At 39.4% G+C, this 17,832-nt stretch overlaps 1 protein-coding gene across 6 annotated transcripts in view; it reads left to right on the forward strand.

The window, feature by feature from the left end:
- The window catches only part of EPHA6 (EPH receptor A6), a 917,633-nt gene that overhangs the window by 691,885 nt on the left and 207,916 nt on the right, over window positions 1-17,832 (forward strand). For all 6 annotated transcript variants that reach the window (XM_050957100.1, XM_050957118.1, XM_050957110.1 and 3 more), the window contains 2 exons: window positions 695-765; window positions 2,624-2,749. In XM_050957100.1, coding sequence (XP_050813057.1) covers window positions 695-765; window positions 2,624-2,749 — 197 coding nt within the window. The remainder of the gene's footprint in view (window positions 1-694; window positions 766-2,623; window positions 2,750-17,832) is intronic.

The following is a 17,832-nucleotide window of genomic DNA, read 5'->3' on the forward strand; positions in this document are numbered from 1 at the left end:
AGACGTATAGTTAATAGTTACACTCACAAAGCTGGTTGTATGTTATTTCTTCCGTATGATCACTAACATCTTCACAGAGGTGACAAAATAATGAATGCAGAGATTGGAGCAGAGGCTAATTAGAGAAAATGTGTGGTTCTGACATGGAAAAACGGTTTTATCCTTCATGAATCCCATTAGTGTCATAGAATCTATTACCTCTGTATAGAAAAAGTGAGCTGCTTTAACCCCCAGGACATTACAGATAATAGCACAGATCAACATATAAAAACACAAAGGCATAGCATGAGAGAGGCTAAATTCCATAATTTATCACCAAATTGGAAGGATTTTCTGTTGTTGTTTGTAGACAAACTAAAGATAAGTGCAAACCTGGAAATTCAATAACTGGTTTGAGCTAAATTTGAAAAGTTTGGATTTATTGTGTCTAACTTGAATTTCAGTATAGTTCCGTTTTCTCTGTTAATCACCCCAACCACATTCTATTTTTATATTTTATATGTGGCTTTTTTGTAGCTGCTCAGAATACATAATCTTTCAAAAAAATGTTATCTATAAATCTCTGTAAATTCATAATAGGTAGATCTTGTAATCAAAGTCATTTATGATATCATGAACCTCTATAGAAAATGTAATGTGCATTTATTCTGTGTATGACAACCATTTTAACTAAAACTCTTTGTTCTTTAAAAAGATGTCAGTGGTATATAAAGGCCAAAATGAAGTCTGAAGAAAAAAGAAGGGCTCATTTGCAAAATGGACATTGTAAGTAATATAGTGTTGTGTTATTTAATGCCTATGTTGCATTTTCAATGAAAGTTATGTATTGTTTTCTCTATACATTTTGACCCTGAACCTGTAATAATCCATGTGGAAAAACCCCTTAGTTTATGCAGACCCACACTGATTGTAGGACCAAGGCCTCTCTTTTTATCGGTGCATCCTCTTTGCAAAAGTTATTTGAAAAACTTGCATTTATTCTACTGAACAAATCTGTAAGGGAAAAAGACCATCACCTTTTGCATTTCAACATTAATATTTTTTATCAGTTTTCCAGACTTGCCTGTGAATTCACAACAGCTCTGTATTATATTATTCTGTATGAAGTGATTATCAGTAGATTCTGCTACTATGGTGCATGCAGCTTACGTATGTGAGATCAGACACTTTTGATTAGCAGTGCAGTCCTGCAGTCACTGTTCAAGTAGGACTCCTCATACCCACCTCCATGCATATAGACTACCGCTTGTTAGTCACTAAGAGTGAAATCTGTGTGGACAATCACTCAAAAAAGAACAATTATTCTACCCTACAGTAGCTGTGGTTGTTTGAGGTGTGTTATCAACACAGATTTCACGACCTGCCCTCCTTCCCCATTACTGCTTATGGGATTCTATATTGATGAAGGAACTAAGGGGCAGTTGGGCCTACTCTACCATTTATGTCCTGAGGTGCAGGGGCATGAGGGCACTGAGGTGCAGGCGCTGCCCCAATAGACACTGCTAGCCCAGAAGAATCTGATCTTGCATGCCTGGGGCACATGTGCAACAAAGATGGAATCTCTATGGCCAGTAGCTCTTGAAAAACCATAGTTCCTATAGGGCAAGTAACCATTCTCTTTGCGGCAGTTTTCTGCTGGAATATATGACAGATTGGGTGTTCCGAAAATAAACTTTAACAGTATTCTATCTGCGTATTTACCATTTCCGGTGCTTCCATATTGGTAGTGTCTTCCTTAATGGTAATACACTACCTTCCAAGTGTCTTAACAGACTCATAATAGTAGTATTACATGAAATGCTAAAATGGAGATTCAGTATTGTTCTGCTGAAGAGCTACTTTTTCCCAATGCAACAAATTATCTTTAAATTAATTAATTAAATCATCTCCAAGTCTGAAGAATAGGGGCTGAGTATTCAATTGAAGGATTCATATATGCACATTTAATTATAACCTTGATCATCTTATTTACTAAAGTGCCCGATTCTTCCACGAGTACCTTACTCATAATCCCACTGAATATTTACTATACTGCTTGTCTGGTCATGTAGTACTTTATGTAAGGGTAGCTGAATCAGGCCCCAGATTGTAAACTATCCTTTGGAAAGCAGGATGGGAGTTTGGGGGTGGAGGCCTTTATTATTGAATGAATGAATATTCATGATGGTGCAAGGTGCTGGACTAGCAGAACTGGAGAATGACGTCTTCTATTAATCCAAATATAACCTTCCACGCATGCTGCCCTACTTCTCCAGTGTCGCTCAAGCCCAACTAGAAAGACCACTTCTGTGCGGGGAGGGTATTGTTACTTCCATATTCATTCAATCCCTGGCAGCTCTAAAGCTGTCAACAAGCATGCCAACTATTGTAGATGTTTGGCCACCCATTCATTTTACATAGGCTACAATTTAATTAGCAATCAGTTGCTAATAATTTTGGGTCACTATCGACTTAGTCCAGATTGTGTCTGTCAATTTAAATATAAAAGGCTTAATATCCCATCACTAATGCACTGAACCATCCAGTCACTGCATTTATTTACAGTTAATATTGGTTATAGCATGGGAATGTTTGTTGAAGGATTTTTGACTAAAACATAAGTAAAATCTTCCTTTCTTTCCAGTGCGCTTCCCAGGAATAAAAACGTATATTGATCCAGACACATATGAAGACCCAGCTCTTGCTGTCCATGAGTTTGCAAAGGAGATAGATCCTTCAAGAATTCGTATTGAGAGAGTTATAGGGGCAGGTAAAAGCATGCAGGCTTACAAAAATATTAATAATTGTCTCTCCTAGACATAGGGAAACTGCCTTACTCAACTTGAAGTCATATGGTGGTAATCAAATACTGTATCAAATGTGGGCAGAGTTTCGAAACAGGCAAGGACACTCTCACCCTCAGTGCTGAAGGTGCAGCAGGAGTGGCAATAGAAGTCTTTCCTGTCCTGCTGCTACAGAAAAATGGATGGGCTGCCTCCTCTTCTGAAGAATCCAGAAGAATGAAGTGGGAACTAGTTGCTCCCTCCAGACCATGAAAGTGTGGGTGATAAAGGTAACCGTGCTGTCTCCAGAAGAAGAGTCCAGATTGGTGGCAATGGTAATCTGCATCTTAGCTTCTCCACTGAATGCTGGAGGCCAGTCCTGGGATTCTTCTTTCCTATACAATGGAGGAAGGACAGCAACCACTGCAAGTAGAAGTTCAGTCCTCCCTCCATTAGATGGCTAGGGCTATCTAGGAATGTTGAGTCTTCAGAGAGCAGTACACTCTGACTTTAGGGATAGGAGGCTGAATATTTATGAGAAAATATTGTGACAGATGTATAGTCTTTGCAAAGATTTTGCTGTATTCTAAAGTTTAATTAAAAGACAAAGAAAAAAGGGTTCCTAGCTGGTCTGGTGGAGAAGATTGACAGATAAATCTAGTAGTGCCTGTCTCTATTTCCACATCCAGACGGACAGACTCCAAGAAAATGCAAACAGAGGCATGAACATAACCTATTCCTATTAAAAGGGACACTGTAGGACACGTAGGTATGGAAAAAGTTAGTATTACATTTACCACATAAAGGAAAAAACAAAATCAATGTTGTTTGGCAGACTGTGTCACTGAGGCCACATTTTGCTCTATCATCTGACATAGATTAGATAGATCCCAAACGATATTCAGTTTGCTAAGTACTACCAGTATGCAAATACAATTTGCACTGTTTCCATTATTTTTGCAAATGTTAATTTTCCTCACACCTATTTCAGAGTTCCCTCTATCGAGTCTGCCTTTCAGAAGATTCATGAACACGGGACTTTTGACTGAAAGAGTTAAATCTATCTTCCCTTCCAGAATGATAAAACCTTTATTTTCTTTCTTTGAAAGTCTGCAGAATTCAGAAAAATCTCTGTGAAGACTATAAAAACAAAGCTCATGGTTTTGGAATGTTTCCACTTATTGTTCGTGCAAACATGCTCATTGATTTTAAATTCTATATTTTTTTTAAAATGGTCTAATTCTTAATTGGCCTTGGAGAGAGAGTGCCAAAACTTGTCAAGCTGTGCAGAATGCAGTAGCTTTATTGCACGTGAAGTTTTGTTGAATTTTCTTTTCTGATTTCGTTTCATGTTGATTTTCATGCCTTCAGTTTTGCTCCAAAATGCAAACTGAAATTCAGCCAAGACTACAGTTTCATCTGATTTCAGGCTGACACCATGCACTGAGGTTCATATGGGATGGGATTTTCTGAAGTGCCTAAAGGTATGAAGAGCACAAGTCAATTGAAACTCAATGGGATTCATGCTCCTAACTCTCTGAGGTGCTTTTTGAAAATCTCACTCTTTGTTTTCAAATTAAATCATCATCTCACCATGCTTTGTTCACAACTCAGACCAGGTTCACTGAAAAGTTTGCAAAATCTGACCAAAATCCAGGCTAGATGAAGTTCTTCCAATTTAGGGAGTTTTGCTGTGAAAGAGTTGCACAGCTTCTTTTCAGCCACATGGTATGTACTGCCATGAAACTGTATCAAATTTCTGATGCGGGATGGGATGTACAACAGATATTAATGGAACTACATGAGAAACTGTCCTCCACAGGTACATCTAGGACCAAAGGCTAACCTCAACCACATATGGTTTGTACATAATCATTCTTAGCACTTAGCAGAATGTTTTTTCTCTCATAGAAATAAATTCATTTTACTAAAGTGGATAAGTATTACTATCCTCATTTTACAGATGGAAAAACTAGGCAATAAGGGTATGTCTACATTAGGAGTTTTCAATCCTTTCCCCACAGCTGGACTACCACTCATGCAGTTTTACCTGAGCAAGCTTAATTGATTCTGGACCATTGTGGTCATCTAGTTTGACCTCCTGTATAGATAGACCATAGAACTTCCCTAAAATAATTCCTAGAGAAGACTTTTAGAAACATATCCAATCCTGATCTAAACATTGTCAGTTATGCAGAATCCACCATTATCCTTGGTACATTGTTCCAATAGTTAATTACTCTCACCAGTAAAAATTTACATCTTATATCTCATCTGAATTGTCTGTCTTCAAATTCCAGCCATTGGATTGTGTTATAACTTTCTCTGCATGATTGAAGAGCCCTTTATTAAATATTTGTTCCCCTATAGTACTTACAGACTGTTATCAAGTCACCCTTTAGCCTTCTCTTTGTTAAGATAAATAGATTGAGCTCCTTGAGTCTATCACTATAAGACTTGTTTTCTAATCCTTTAATCATTTTTGTGTCTCTTCTCTGAACCATCTTCAACTTATCTAGATCCTTTTTGAATTGTGAGCACCAGCATTGCTCCTGTGCCAAATATTGAGGTAAAATAACCTCTTTACGCTTACTTGAGATTCTTGTTGATGCATCCCAGCATTGCATTAGCCCTTTCAGTCACAAACATCACACTGGGAGCTATGTTTAGCTGATTATCCGCTATGACCCCTACATTTTTTTGCATAGCCACTGCTTCCCAAAATAGAGTCTCCCAACTGTAAGTATGGCCTACATTCTTCTTCAGATGTATACATTTAACCATATTAAAACACATATTGTTTGCTTGCACCCAGTTTACCAAGCAATCGAGATTGCTCTGCATCAGTGACCTGGCCTCTTCATTATTTACCACTCCCAAAATTTGTAAGTCATCTGCAAACTTTAGCAGTGGTGATTTTATTTTTTCTTCCAGGGTCATTGATAAAGATGTTAAATAGCACGGAGCCAAGAACCAATCACTGCGGGACCCCACTGGAAGCAGACCCACTCAATGATGATTACCTGTTCACAGTTACATTTTGAGACCTATCGGTTGACCAGTTTTTAATCCATTTAATGTCTGTTAATTTAAAATTATTCTAGTTTTTTAATCAAAATGTTGTGTCCAGTCAAATGTCTTACACAAGTCCGAGTATATTACATTGACATTACCTTCATCAATCAAACTTGTAATCTCATCAAAAAAAGTTATTAAGTTAGTCTGACAGGATCTATTTTCCATAAACCCAAGTTTATTTGCATTAATTATGTTAGCCTCCTTGAGTTCTTTATTAATTGAGTCCTATATCAGCCACTCCCATAGGCGCTGGCTTCCCCTCTTTCCCGTGGGTGCTTGACTCCCCCTTTACCCCTGACCCTGCCCCCACTCCACTCTTTCCATGAGGCCCTGCCCCTGCCCTACCTCATCCCCACCCCCATTCAATCCCTTTCCCCAAAGTTCCCACCCCAAATCCGCCCCCTTCCTGCCAGTATTCCAACTCCTTCCCCAAATCCCCACCCTGGCCCCACCTCCTCCTCACCTCCTCCCCTGAGATCACCACATTCCCACTCCTCCCCACTCCCGGAGTGTGCTAAAGCTGCGGAACAGCTGTTTGGCAGTGGCCGGGCAGGAAATGCTGGGAGGTAGGTGGAGGAGTGGGGACATGGCATGCTCAGGGGAGGAGGAGGAGGAGGAGGTGGGGCCAAAGGGGAGGGAAACTTAGCTGCCGGTGGGTGCAGAGCACCCACTATTTTTTCCCCGTGGGTCCTCCAGCTCCAGAGCACTCATGGAGTCGGCGCCGTTGGCCACTCTATTATGTGGCCTGAGATCAGTGTCATGTCAACAGCCCTATAATTACTCAGGAGAGCTAGGAATGGAACATAGATCTCCCAACACTTAGTACTGTGTCCTGAGCAGTAGGTCAGTCTGCCTTCTGCAAAGATACTCATAAATAATTAGGCTAGTGCAGATTAGCATTCAGGCACGGTAGCTGACACTGAGATACCCAATTCTGTATACCTTCTATATGAGATTAGAATCTGTCCGTAAAGTCTCCACTAGTTAAAAGGGTAAGAAGTGTAAGGTCACTTCAATATAAGTCACCTGCACAGGAACATAGATTGATGACACTGCAGTGGACTAAAGTCTTTTAAAACAGTATTATTCTTTTATGTATTTGGGAAAGTGTCTGGGTTGGGGTTGCAGAAATGATACCTGAGAGTCAATGTATGTAAAATGAACACAATGAAAAAATATTTAAAGAACTGCTCAATATATCTGATATAGTTTTCCCAGTTACAGAGCCCTTCCAGACTGTAGATAGCCACCACTTGTAGCTTTTACTGGCATGCCAGCCTGAGCGAGAGTATCTACACTGCTATTTTTAGCCCAATAGCACAACCCCCCACTAGCCTGAGTCAGTTGCCCTAGGCTCTCAGACTCGCTCCTGTGGGTCTTTTTTTGCAGTGTAAGCGTACCCTCAGAGACAGGAATGAACTCCTGAGTTCTAATCCCAACTCTGAGTCACTTTTCCTCTCTCTGCTTTAGTTTATCTCATCTGTAAAATGATGATGACTGATAATTTTTGTCTGTCTTCTTTACAAAAGCATTGTGAGGTTAAGTTAGGTATTTCCTTGGATAAGTCAGCCTTATCCTGTGTCAGCATGTAAGTTTTAAGTTTTATGTTATCTAGAAGATGCCTTTTTGTTGGATACATGTCCTTAAATGCATTGGCTTTGAGTGAAGTCATATACTTTATTGGGTAGTGTAACAAAGAATTTTAAATTCATATTGCCCAGCCCTATTCCAACTGAAGTTACAAATTTCCCATTGACTTCAACAGGAACAAGATTAAGCCATGAGTGAAATATATACAAAATAGACAAACATACAATTAGAACATCTGTCTTTATGTATATATGTTTTGGTTCCAACTAAATTGCATGTACAATGTCTTGTGAATATTATCTTAGTACCTGCTAAATCTTATGGCACTTCTTGCAAGAGACATTCAATTAATTTTTTTTACAGAATATATTTTTAATGAATAAAAGGGAGAGGGTCATCGTGTTGAGCTAGCTGACAATGACAGTATGTTTGCAGAGCTTCATCTTCTCTGAACATCTTAAAATATTGTGGATGATTCATGGTACACTGAAAAAAACCAGGCTGTTAATCTGGAAAGTTTCCACCAGAGAAAGATGAGTCAGAGCAGAGCATAATTACATTCCAACTCTCAGATTCTAAGAAGTAGAGAGGTCAGGCACTTGAAAGGAATTGGAAAATTCTTTTATTTGGGGGAAATGCATGCTGTTAAGTTTCCCAGTCTGAGCTCAATCACTCAACCAGACAGAGTGATTGAGAGCTCTTAGAAACACTTTTCTACATAGTAAAATATTGAGACTTTGGTGCTGTGCCCATAATGATCCTGTATACCATTAAACTCTGAAAATCTCTGTGGAGGCAAGCTCAACTGAAAAAATACTGAGGATGAAATTGGGTTCAGTTCCTAGCAGTTAACCTGAGATCTGCACTGTCAGACACAAAAACATGAGCATTTCCCAAAGGGAACTATGAGTCTAGGGCTTGAAGAACTGTGGTTTATGACGTTTATTTTATAGTTCCATTTATAGTTGTATTGATACACTACAATGGTAGATGACATGACGATTCAGAAATGTTAATAGGTTTGTCTTTCCTTAAGAGTCTGTTCCTTTATACGGTACAACAAGATTCAGTGATTTATTCATATCCTAGTTGAGTATTGACATTGCACTCCAAAGATGAAAATGTACAGGAAGTATTTTACATAGATGTGGCCATTCTTCTCTCCAGTTCACTTAGATGTGTCTCATTTCTGTGTGTTCAACCAAAGAGTATCTGTGCTTTACCTCTTTAACCTCCCCGTGTTTTAAGTGTTGTTTTTCAATAGCCAGGAAAATGCTACCTTTCTGCACTTCTTTTATTATTGAAAAGCCTGTGTGAGGATAAAGATCTTTCACCAGGCCCTAAATGAGGCACAACTTGGATAAAGTAAGAGAGCTCCTGACAGTGAGAGGTACTCAGGTCTGTGGTAGCATGGAAAAAGTCTGGATCATTTAGGCAGTTTTCTCTCCAGAACAATTCCATTAGTTGAGATTTAGTGGGTTCTTTATTATGGGAAGGTATTTTTCCTCTTCCTCTGAGTATAGAGACCATACATCAAAACTAAATAAATTTAATGGATAGAATCTTGTAAGACTGTTTTCTTTGTAACTCAAGTTTTGATAGCTATATAACACAGGGTTTAAGTGTGAGTGATTTTTTTCACTATTCACTGTTGTCAAGGTGTCACCCCTACTCTGAACTTTGGGGTACAGATGTAGGGACCTGCATGAGATAACCCCTAAGCTTATTTACCAGCTTAGATCTAGTAGCTGTCACCACCAAATAGTTTAAACAAATATTTATGGGAGAGTCATTTGGAAACTCTGTCCCCCTTTTCCTGGCAGGATTGAGACTGATTCACTTCCCACCAATTCCTGGTGAGCCCAGATCCAAAAAACCCTTGGATCTTAAAACAAGGAAAAATCAATCAGGTTCTTAAAAGAAGACTTTTAATTAAAAAAAAAGGGTGAAAGGAATACCTCTGTGAGATTAGCACGCTAGCTACTTTCACAGACAACAGAGTCAAAACACAGAGGATGTCCCTCTGGGCAAAAACCTTACACAGAGAAACCCAGTTTGATTCTCCCTCTATGCAAAACAAAGTCAGAAAAAAATAAACATAATCTAATACATTCTTTCTCTAAACACTTGCTACTTTTAAGAAATGTTAGATGGCTGATTCCTGGATCCTTCACTCTGGCACAAACTTTTCTGAACAGACAAAAGACTGATTTCCCTCCTCCCTCTTTGAAAACATCTTGTTCCCCCATTGGTTCCTCTGGTCAGGTGTCAGCTAGTCTAAGTGAAGTACCCTTTACAGGTAAAAGAGGAATTAACCCTTAACTGTCTGTTTATGACAACTGAGCACTGAGAGTGTTTACATTCTGTGCTTATCAAATTGTTGGCTTTTCTACTAAGACAGTTTAGTGTATCAGTGCTGGCGGTTTTGGTGGACAGAAGGAATAGGAGCCACAAAATCCAGAATTCTAATTCCAGTTCTGACACTGATTCTTTGTATTCTTTGTAACGTCAAAAAGATCTCACAAAACTAAGTGATTAGGCAACAAAATGGCAAATGAAATTTAATATGGATAAATGTAAAGTAATGCACATTGGAAAAAATAACCCCACCTATACATACAATATAATGGGGGCTAATTTAGCTACAACTAATCAGGAAAGAGATCTTGGAGTTATCGTGTATAGTTCTCTGAAAACGTCCGTGCAGTGTGCAGCAGCAGTCAAAAAAGCAAACAGAATGTTAGGAATCATTTAAAAAGGGATAGAGAATATCTTATTGCCCTTATATAAATCCATAGTACACCCACATCTTGAATACTGCATATAGCTGTCGTCTCCTCATCTCAAGAAAGATATACTGGCATTAGTAAAGGTTCAGAGAAGGGTAATTAAAATGATTAGGGGTTTGGAACGGGTCTCATACGAGGAGAGATTAAAGAGTCTAGGACTTTTCAGCTTGGAAAGAGGAGACATAGGCCTGGTCTACACTGGGTTGGGGGAGACGATCTAAGTTTTACAACTTCAGCTATGTGAATAATGTAGCTGAAGTCGACGTACTTAGATCTACTCACCGCAATGTCTTCACTGCGGTGAGTCAACTGCTGCTGCTCCCCTGTCGACTCTGCCTGCGCCCCTCATGGTGGTGGAGTACAGGAGTCGACAGGAGAGCACTCAGGGGTCGATTTATCGCATCTAGACTAGACGCGATAAATCGACCCTGCTGGATCGATCGCTGCCTGCCGATCCAGCGGGTAGTATAGACATACCCTAAGAGGGGATATGATGGAGGTATATAAAATCATGAGTGGTGTGGAGAAGGTGAATAAGGAAAAGTTATTTACTTGTTCCCATAATATAAGAACTAGGGGCCACAAAATGAAATTAAGGGGCAGCAGGTTTAAAACAAATAAAAGGAAGTTCTTCTTCACACAGCACATAGTCAACCTGTGGAACTCCTTGCCTGAGGAGGTTGTGAAGGCTAGGACTATAACAGGGTTTAAAAGAGAACTAGATAAATTCATGGAGGTTAAGTCCATTAATGGGTATTAGCCAGGATGGGTAAGGAATGGTGTCCCTAGCCTCTGTTTGTCAGAGGGTGGAGATGGATGGCAGGAGAGAGATCACTTGATCATTACCTGTTAGGTTCATTCCCTCTGGTGCACCTGGCATTGTCCCCCACCCCCTGGGTATTTTTAGTAAAAGTCAGGGACAGGTCACAGGCTTTTGTGAAGTTTTGTTTAACGCACAAGACCTGTCCCTGACTTTTACTAAAAATACCCGTGACAGAATCTTAACCTTACTAGAAAATATCTTTAACTCAGCTCCACTGCACATATACTTTACAATAAAGTCCTTAATCACAGGATCACATACAATTTCTAAAATAACATGTAGCAGCTTGTAATATTTTTCCATTTTTGTCTTACACTAATTTCATTCTCATAGGAGTTCTGAATACAGTATTGATGTATTGATTTAGGTATTTTACTTTGATAACTTCTTTTAATTCTGTGGCATTTTCTTTAATAATTTTGTCAACTATACACACTGTAATTTCTTTCAGTCACTAGCACAGATTTCCTTACATGCAAATTATCACAATTTCTCCTTGTTATACCTAATCTACAATATGTTGTTTTACATACTGTTTACTGTGGATGTGTTGTTTAAATATCATTCATGAACTCTCTCTAGCACAGAATTACATGACAGAGAATTACACAATACTAGAAAATGCTGTGAGTCTATGGTTCTAGAAAGAAATTGTTTGATAACATGTTGTCTTTGAGAAGCAATATGTGATCGTGTAATTATACCATATATTGTAAAGCACATGTCCAATGGGGCAGAGTTAAAGTTGTGTGTACAGCCCTAGCTACAATAGGTACAGCTTTTTTGTTTAGTTTTATAGAAAAAATTCATAACACAGAAATATTTGGTTAGACACCGCCTGAATCGGGTAAGAGATCTTATCTTGTGTGCATATGTACTAATTAACTAAGTTAGCTAATTGGGTAGGTAAAGTGTAGCCTTCCTTTGCACTCAGTGTATCCCATGCACCTCATATGGACACCAGTTCAGCAAAGCACTTAAGAATATGGTTGTCTATCCAGACCCTATTCAGCAAACCACCTAAGCACATGCATAAATCCGATTGATTAAAGTGGGATTTAACTACATAACGTTAAGCACACACTTAATGTTTTGATGTATAAGGGCTAAGATGCACAATAGGAAGTACCTCAGTTCCCACCTTGCCTGCTGTTAACTAAATCAGGCAAGAGGTCCTGAGGAAAATACCTTATTCTCAGTGCACATTTACTAATTAAGGGTATTTCTATACTGCAGAAAGGTGGGATCTTAACTTGAGTGAGTAGTTTGGATTAAAATAGGCCAATAGACTTAAGGTCAGAAGGGACCATTATGGTCATCTAGTCTGACTTCCTGCAGAATCTCACCCACCCACTCCTGTAACAAACCCCTAACCTATGTCTGAGTTATTGAAGTCCTCAAATCATGCTTTAAAGACCTCAAGGTGCAGAGAATCCTCCAGCAAGTGACCTGTGCCCCATGCTTCAGAGGAAGGCAAAAAACCTCCAGGGCCTCTGCCAATCTTCCCTGGAGGAAAATTCCTTCCTGACCCCAAATATGGCAATCAGTTAAACTCTGAGTATGTGGGCAAGACTCACCAGCCAGCACCCAGGAAAGAATTCTCTGTAATAACTCAGATCCCAATGAAGACACAGCAACTCGGCTTTTACCTCATTAGCAGCTCAAATTCAAACCCAAGCTCCCCACAGGCTTTAACTTGAGCTGCTGAGTTGTTGTGTCTTCACTGATATACTAACCCAAGATGTCTAGCCCAGGGTTTCTCAAACAGGGGTTGCCGCTTGTGTAGGGAAAGCCCCAGGCACGCCAGGCTGGTTTGTTTACTTGTCCCGTCCGCAGGTCCAGCCGATAGCAGCTCCCACTGGCCGTGGATCGCTGCTCCGGGCCAATGGGAGCTGCTGGAAGCAGCAGCCAGTAAGTCCCCTGGCCTGCACCACTTCCAGCAGCTCCCATTGGCCCGGAGCCAGGGGCTTTCCCTACGCAAGCGGCGACCCCGTTTGAGAAACCCTGGTCTAGCCCTAGTTAAGAACGCATTTTTTTGCAGTGCAGATGAGTGGCTCTCAACCTATTTACCATCATGGGCTACATATGTAGCTCTCTATGTTATATGGGCTGCATCCATCCAGTATATATATATTACCTGTATGGGCCTGAGGATGTGAAATGGGCTACAGCTATGTGCTGATTGGGCCACAAGTGGCCCGCGAGATAAGAACCACTGAATGTAGACATACTCAAAAGTAACTAAGTGTGTAGGTAAGTCACAGCCATCCTTTGCTCTGAGGGTTACTAAAAAGTGCTTTTAAACCCAAATCCTGTGGATACTTGGGAGGGCAGATTTCAAGGCGTCATAATTCAGTAAATCAAGATCAATATTCAAAAAACCATCTTTTCCTCAGCAAGGGCTACACCTCTCTGTCAAATTTAAATTTTCTACCTCAGCCATTTTGGTACCTCAGCCATTTTGGTACTGTTTAAAAAAACCCCTCACACACAGATGGATATATATTTAACTGGGAGAAGTATTTTTTTCAGTCTCCAATCAATATTGCCTGAATTATTTGTGCTCATATTTTCAATAAAATAAAATATTGAAAAAATTATTCTGGTAGACACAAAACATGGAAAAATTCAGCCTGAAAGAAGAAAGTTTTAGAAAATTATAACACAGATATTAAGAGGTTAGGATGGAAATAGGCACTGTCATATTCCACTCCCAAGAAAAGCAATATAAACCAGTGAAATCCAGGAAGAATGGGAGGGATTAAAAATAACTTTGCAACTTGTCTTCCCCTCAACATACAGCAATAGCAGCAAACGCAAAGCAATACATTTAACAGAATGTGAACATAATCCTTGAATATTAATGATTAGATATTTTAACAACTAGCTAATGAAAATCAAGGTCAGTAGATATTTTCCACAACAAAAACAGCCAATTTGTTTTATTTTTGCATAATTTTTGAAAACCAAAGATGAGAGAGCACCCTGTGTGTACAAGACAGCCATCACTGGATAAGAATTCTGTTCTCTAATACTGTATAAAAGGCGTAGTGAGTTTGCTATGTGTTTTGATTGTTTTCATTTCTGAATGAGCCTCTTCCTAAAGCTCAACACAGCAGACTATTGCCCTAAGAAAGGTAGTAACAGATTTAAACTTCCAGAACCTTTTTTCCCAGCCTCTTTGTTTTGAAGGAGGGATGGAGGAGCTGTGAAGCATCCAGAAGTGCTAAATTGAACTAGGACTTATCTTCAGAGCACTTTCTGATGGCTCTTCAAAGTGAAACAGCCTGAAATTAAAGTAAATCCTCCAAGTCCTCCTTCTGAAAGCAGCTGGTGCTAGGAATGATGATAGAACTTTAGGATGAAAGTTCTGTCCTCATACGTGAAGTTTGCAGAGTTGCACATCATCTTTGGGCACAATTTTGGTCATAGCATTAGACCACAGAGGTTATATTATCCATTGTCTTGACAAAACTGGATTGCTCCCTACAGTACAGTACTTAAAAAGCCTGGAAGTGTTTGCCTGTTAGCACATGTTAATTTCAATAGGAAAGATGTAAGTGAGTTCTGCTGACTCAGTGAAGCAAGCAACTCAGAAAGAAGAAAAAAGTGGCTCTAAGGTGTGGTTTGAACAGTCCTGATGTACCAACCTGAGGAACCGCCGAGCTTGGGGAGAAGGCTTCAGCTGAATTTCATTATATCTTATTGCTAATAAAGCCAAACTTCTGGAAGGGAATGGGTTAGACTCTACATAATATGTAGACTTTGTTGTAGAGCACATTGATAATGGCACCTGCTCATATATATCATCATGAGTTATGAGTAATTTATTGATCCCCTCTGAAAAAGCGATAAGGGAGGAGAAAATGAACTGATCCTTTAATGAATAATGGAACACCAGTAACAGCAGCAACATCCTACAGCTGCAGCCTAAGAACCACCTCACTAGGCTATGTTGCAATTTATGAAGGAGTAGGGACAGCAGTCAGAATTTCTGAAGCAGATGTTGCGAGTTTGTTCCCAGAGGGATAACACCCAGGTTTTGAGGACACACCAGCCCGTGTCTGTCCAATACAGGACTGGATGAAGATTCTGAAGCATCTGCTCACATGTATATGATCTATTGTTTTCCTCAGACTGTGTCCCAGGAGGAACAAGATCTCCCAGGGCTTTTTGGTGTAGATAGAGTTACAGAGTCTGCACTGTTCATTAGGATATAACAGAATCTCCCCTCCCTTCCTGGTGCATTGTCTCTGTTCCTGGGCCGGTGAGTGACATGTTCCCCAAAGGAAGCGAAGGTTCAATAGAGAGAAACTATTACTGTGATTTTCTCTCACTGAATCATGAAATGGCTGGGGTCATTTCCTTGCATATAGCACCCCTGCTCACTCACCTGGGCAACCACAATCTAACCATAGGTAACAGAGAAATAATACGTATTGGCTCTTGCTAGGCTGACTCCATGCACCATATTAAGACCAGGCAGGATTTAAATTGCAGGAAAGTTGATATTATCAAGATATTTTCGCATCCAGTTTACCTTAGACCTTAGTCCATCCCGTGCTTTGCTGCATATTGGGCTACCCACAGTTGCCATCTTTTCCTGTCAACTGCCCTTCTCGCCAGATCTTCCCATTTCATGTTGAGGGGCTTAATGTCATACAGAACTGTTCGTTTCCATGTTATTTGTGGTCTTCCTCTCTTTCTTCTGGCATTTTCTGGCTTCTGTTCAAGGGCGTATTTGGTAATCATTCTTTTTCCATTCTCAGCACGTCTCAGCCACTGATGTCTTCTTTTGTAGATTATTTGTGAGAGGGTGCCTTGTCCAGTAATTTTTCTGACTTCTTCATTCGTATTCCTATTTCTATATATTATTCCCAATATTCTTCTCAGACTTTTGTGATGAAATGCATCCAGCTTTTGTGCATCTTTCTTGGTAAGTTGCCATGTCTCACTGCTATATGTTGTGATGTCAATAACAATTGCTTTGTACACATTCAGTTTTGTCTTCAGGGAGATGTTTTTGAGTTGCCAGATGTTTCTGAGTCTTCCAAATGCAGCATTTGCCTTCCCAATTCTTCTTCTTCTTTCCTTGGAACTAGTACCATCTGTCCACCTTCTCCAGTTTCTCTTCTTTAATTTGGATTCTGTCCCCATAGTCCCCATTAACATGACTTTACATTTCTTTGCATTGTATCTCAAACCTATCTTCTCCATTACTTCTTTTACTTGGTTTGTGCATTTTTGTAGTCCGTTGGCATCCTCACTGATAAGAGCAATGTCATCAGCAAAGTCTAGATCAAATAGCCTTGAATTGTTCCATTTTAGGCTGTATGTATCACTGTCGCATTGTTTTAATTCAGAGTCAATGACTAGCATAAACAAAAAAGAAGACAGGACACACCCCTGCCAAATACTTGTCTTGATGCTGAATGGCTTACTCCATCCATTTTCCATTTTAATGCTGCATTTTGAGTTGGCGTAGAATGCCTTCATAATATTAATTAATTTTGTTGGAATTCCATATTATTCCACAATTTTCCACGTTGTTTCTCTGTTTACACTATCGAATGCCATTTGAAAGTCCACAAAATTGATGGCAAGACTGCCTTGGAATTCAATTGTGTTGTCAGTAATCCGTCTCAAGGTGAATATAGTGTCTGTGCGCGATCTCTCTTGTCTAAATCCAGATTGTTGTTCACATAGGATGGTATCCATCTTTCTTTTCATTCTGTTCAGGAGGACTGCTGCTAATACTTTTCACATGACAGATAAATGTGTTACTCCCCTCCAATTTGAACAATTGTTTAGATCACCTTTCTTTGGTAGCTTGATTATGATACCAAGGGTCCATTCTTCTGGCACTTTCTCCTCCGTCCATATTTTGCTGCACAGCGAACAGATGACTGATTCTCCATCTTCACCTCCATATTTAAGCATCTCAGGATGAATGCCATCCAAACCAGGTGTCTTGTTGTTTTTCAGCTTCTGCAATGCTTTTTTTACTTCGTCGATTCTTATCTCAGATACATCTATGTCTAGGTCTAATCGTTTATCAGTGTTAAATTCCAATCTTGTAATTGGTTCTGGTTGGTTTAGCACTTCTTTAAAGTGTTCCACCCATTTATTTTTTGGTTCCTCCTGTGTTTTCAAAATTTCTCCTTGTTTCCCTTTCACACTTCGGAATTGTGATCCATATCCTGTTAACTGTTTCAGGATTGTGTAGACTGTTCTTGTATCATTTCTTTCCTCTGCTTTTTTAGCCAGCTTCACTAGCTTCTTACTTTCTGTCCAATTTTGCTTATCTTTTTTGCATTGTTTCTTTACTGCTTTTTCAAGGTTCCTGTTTTGTTTCTTCAGTCGCACGTTGTAGTAATAGAACCTTTTGTTTTCTTCTTTTGTCTATAATTTTCCATGTTTCTTCTGAGATCTGCTGTTCTTTATTGCTTCCTCTCTTTCTGCCAATTATCTTTTCAGCTTCTTCTAGCAGTATTTTTCCACTTTGTTTTCTTCAAGATCTTTAAGGGCCTCAAACTTTTCTTGACCTCTATCTGGTACTCTTTTCATAATTTACAATCTTGTAGTTTCTGTGTATGGAATATTCTGAGTCTGTGTTCTTTCTTTTTAAGGCTTTAAACTTCAATTTGATGTTTGCTTTCAGCAAATAGTAATTGCTCCTTATATCTGCTCCTCTGAATATTCTTGTGTCTAACACTGATGTTTTCCACCTCTGACTAACACAGATATAGTCAATCTCATTTTGTGTACGGCACTCTGGTGAAATCTGTGT

This window comes from Gopherus flavomarginatus, chromosome 1, assembly GCF_025201925.1.
Source record: "Gopherus flavomarginatus isolate rGopFla2 chromosome 1, rGopFla2.mat.asm, whole genome shotgun sequence".
Lineage (NCBI taxonomy): Eukaryota > Metazoa > Chordata > Testudines > Testudinidae > Gopherus > Gopherus flavomarginatus.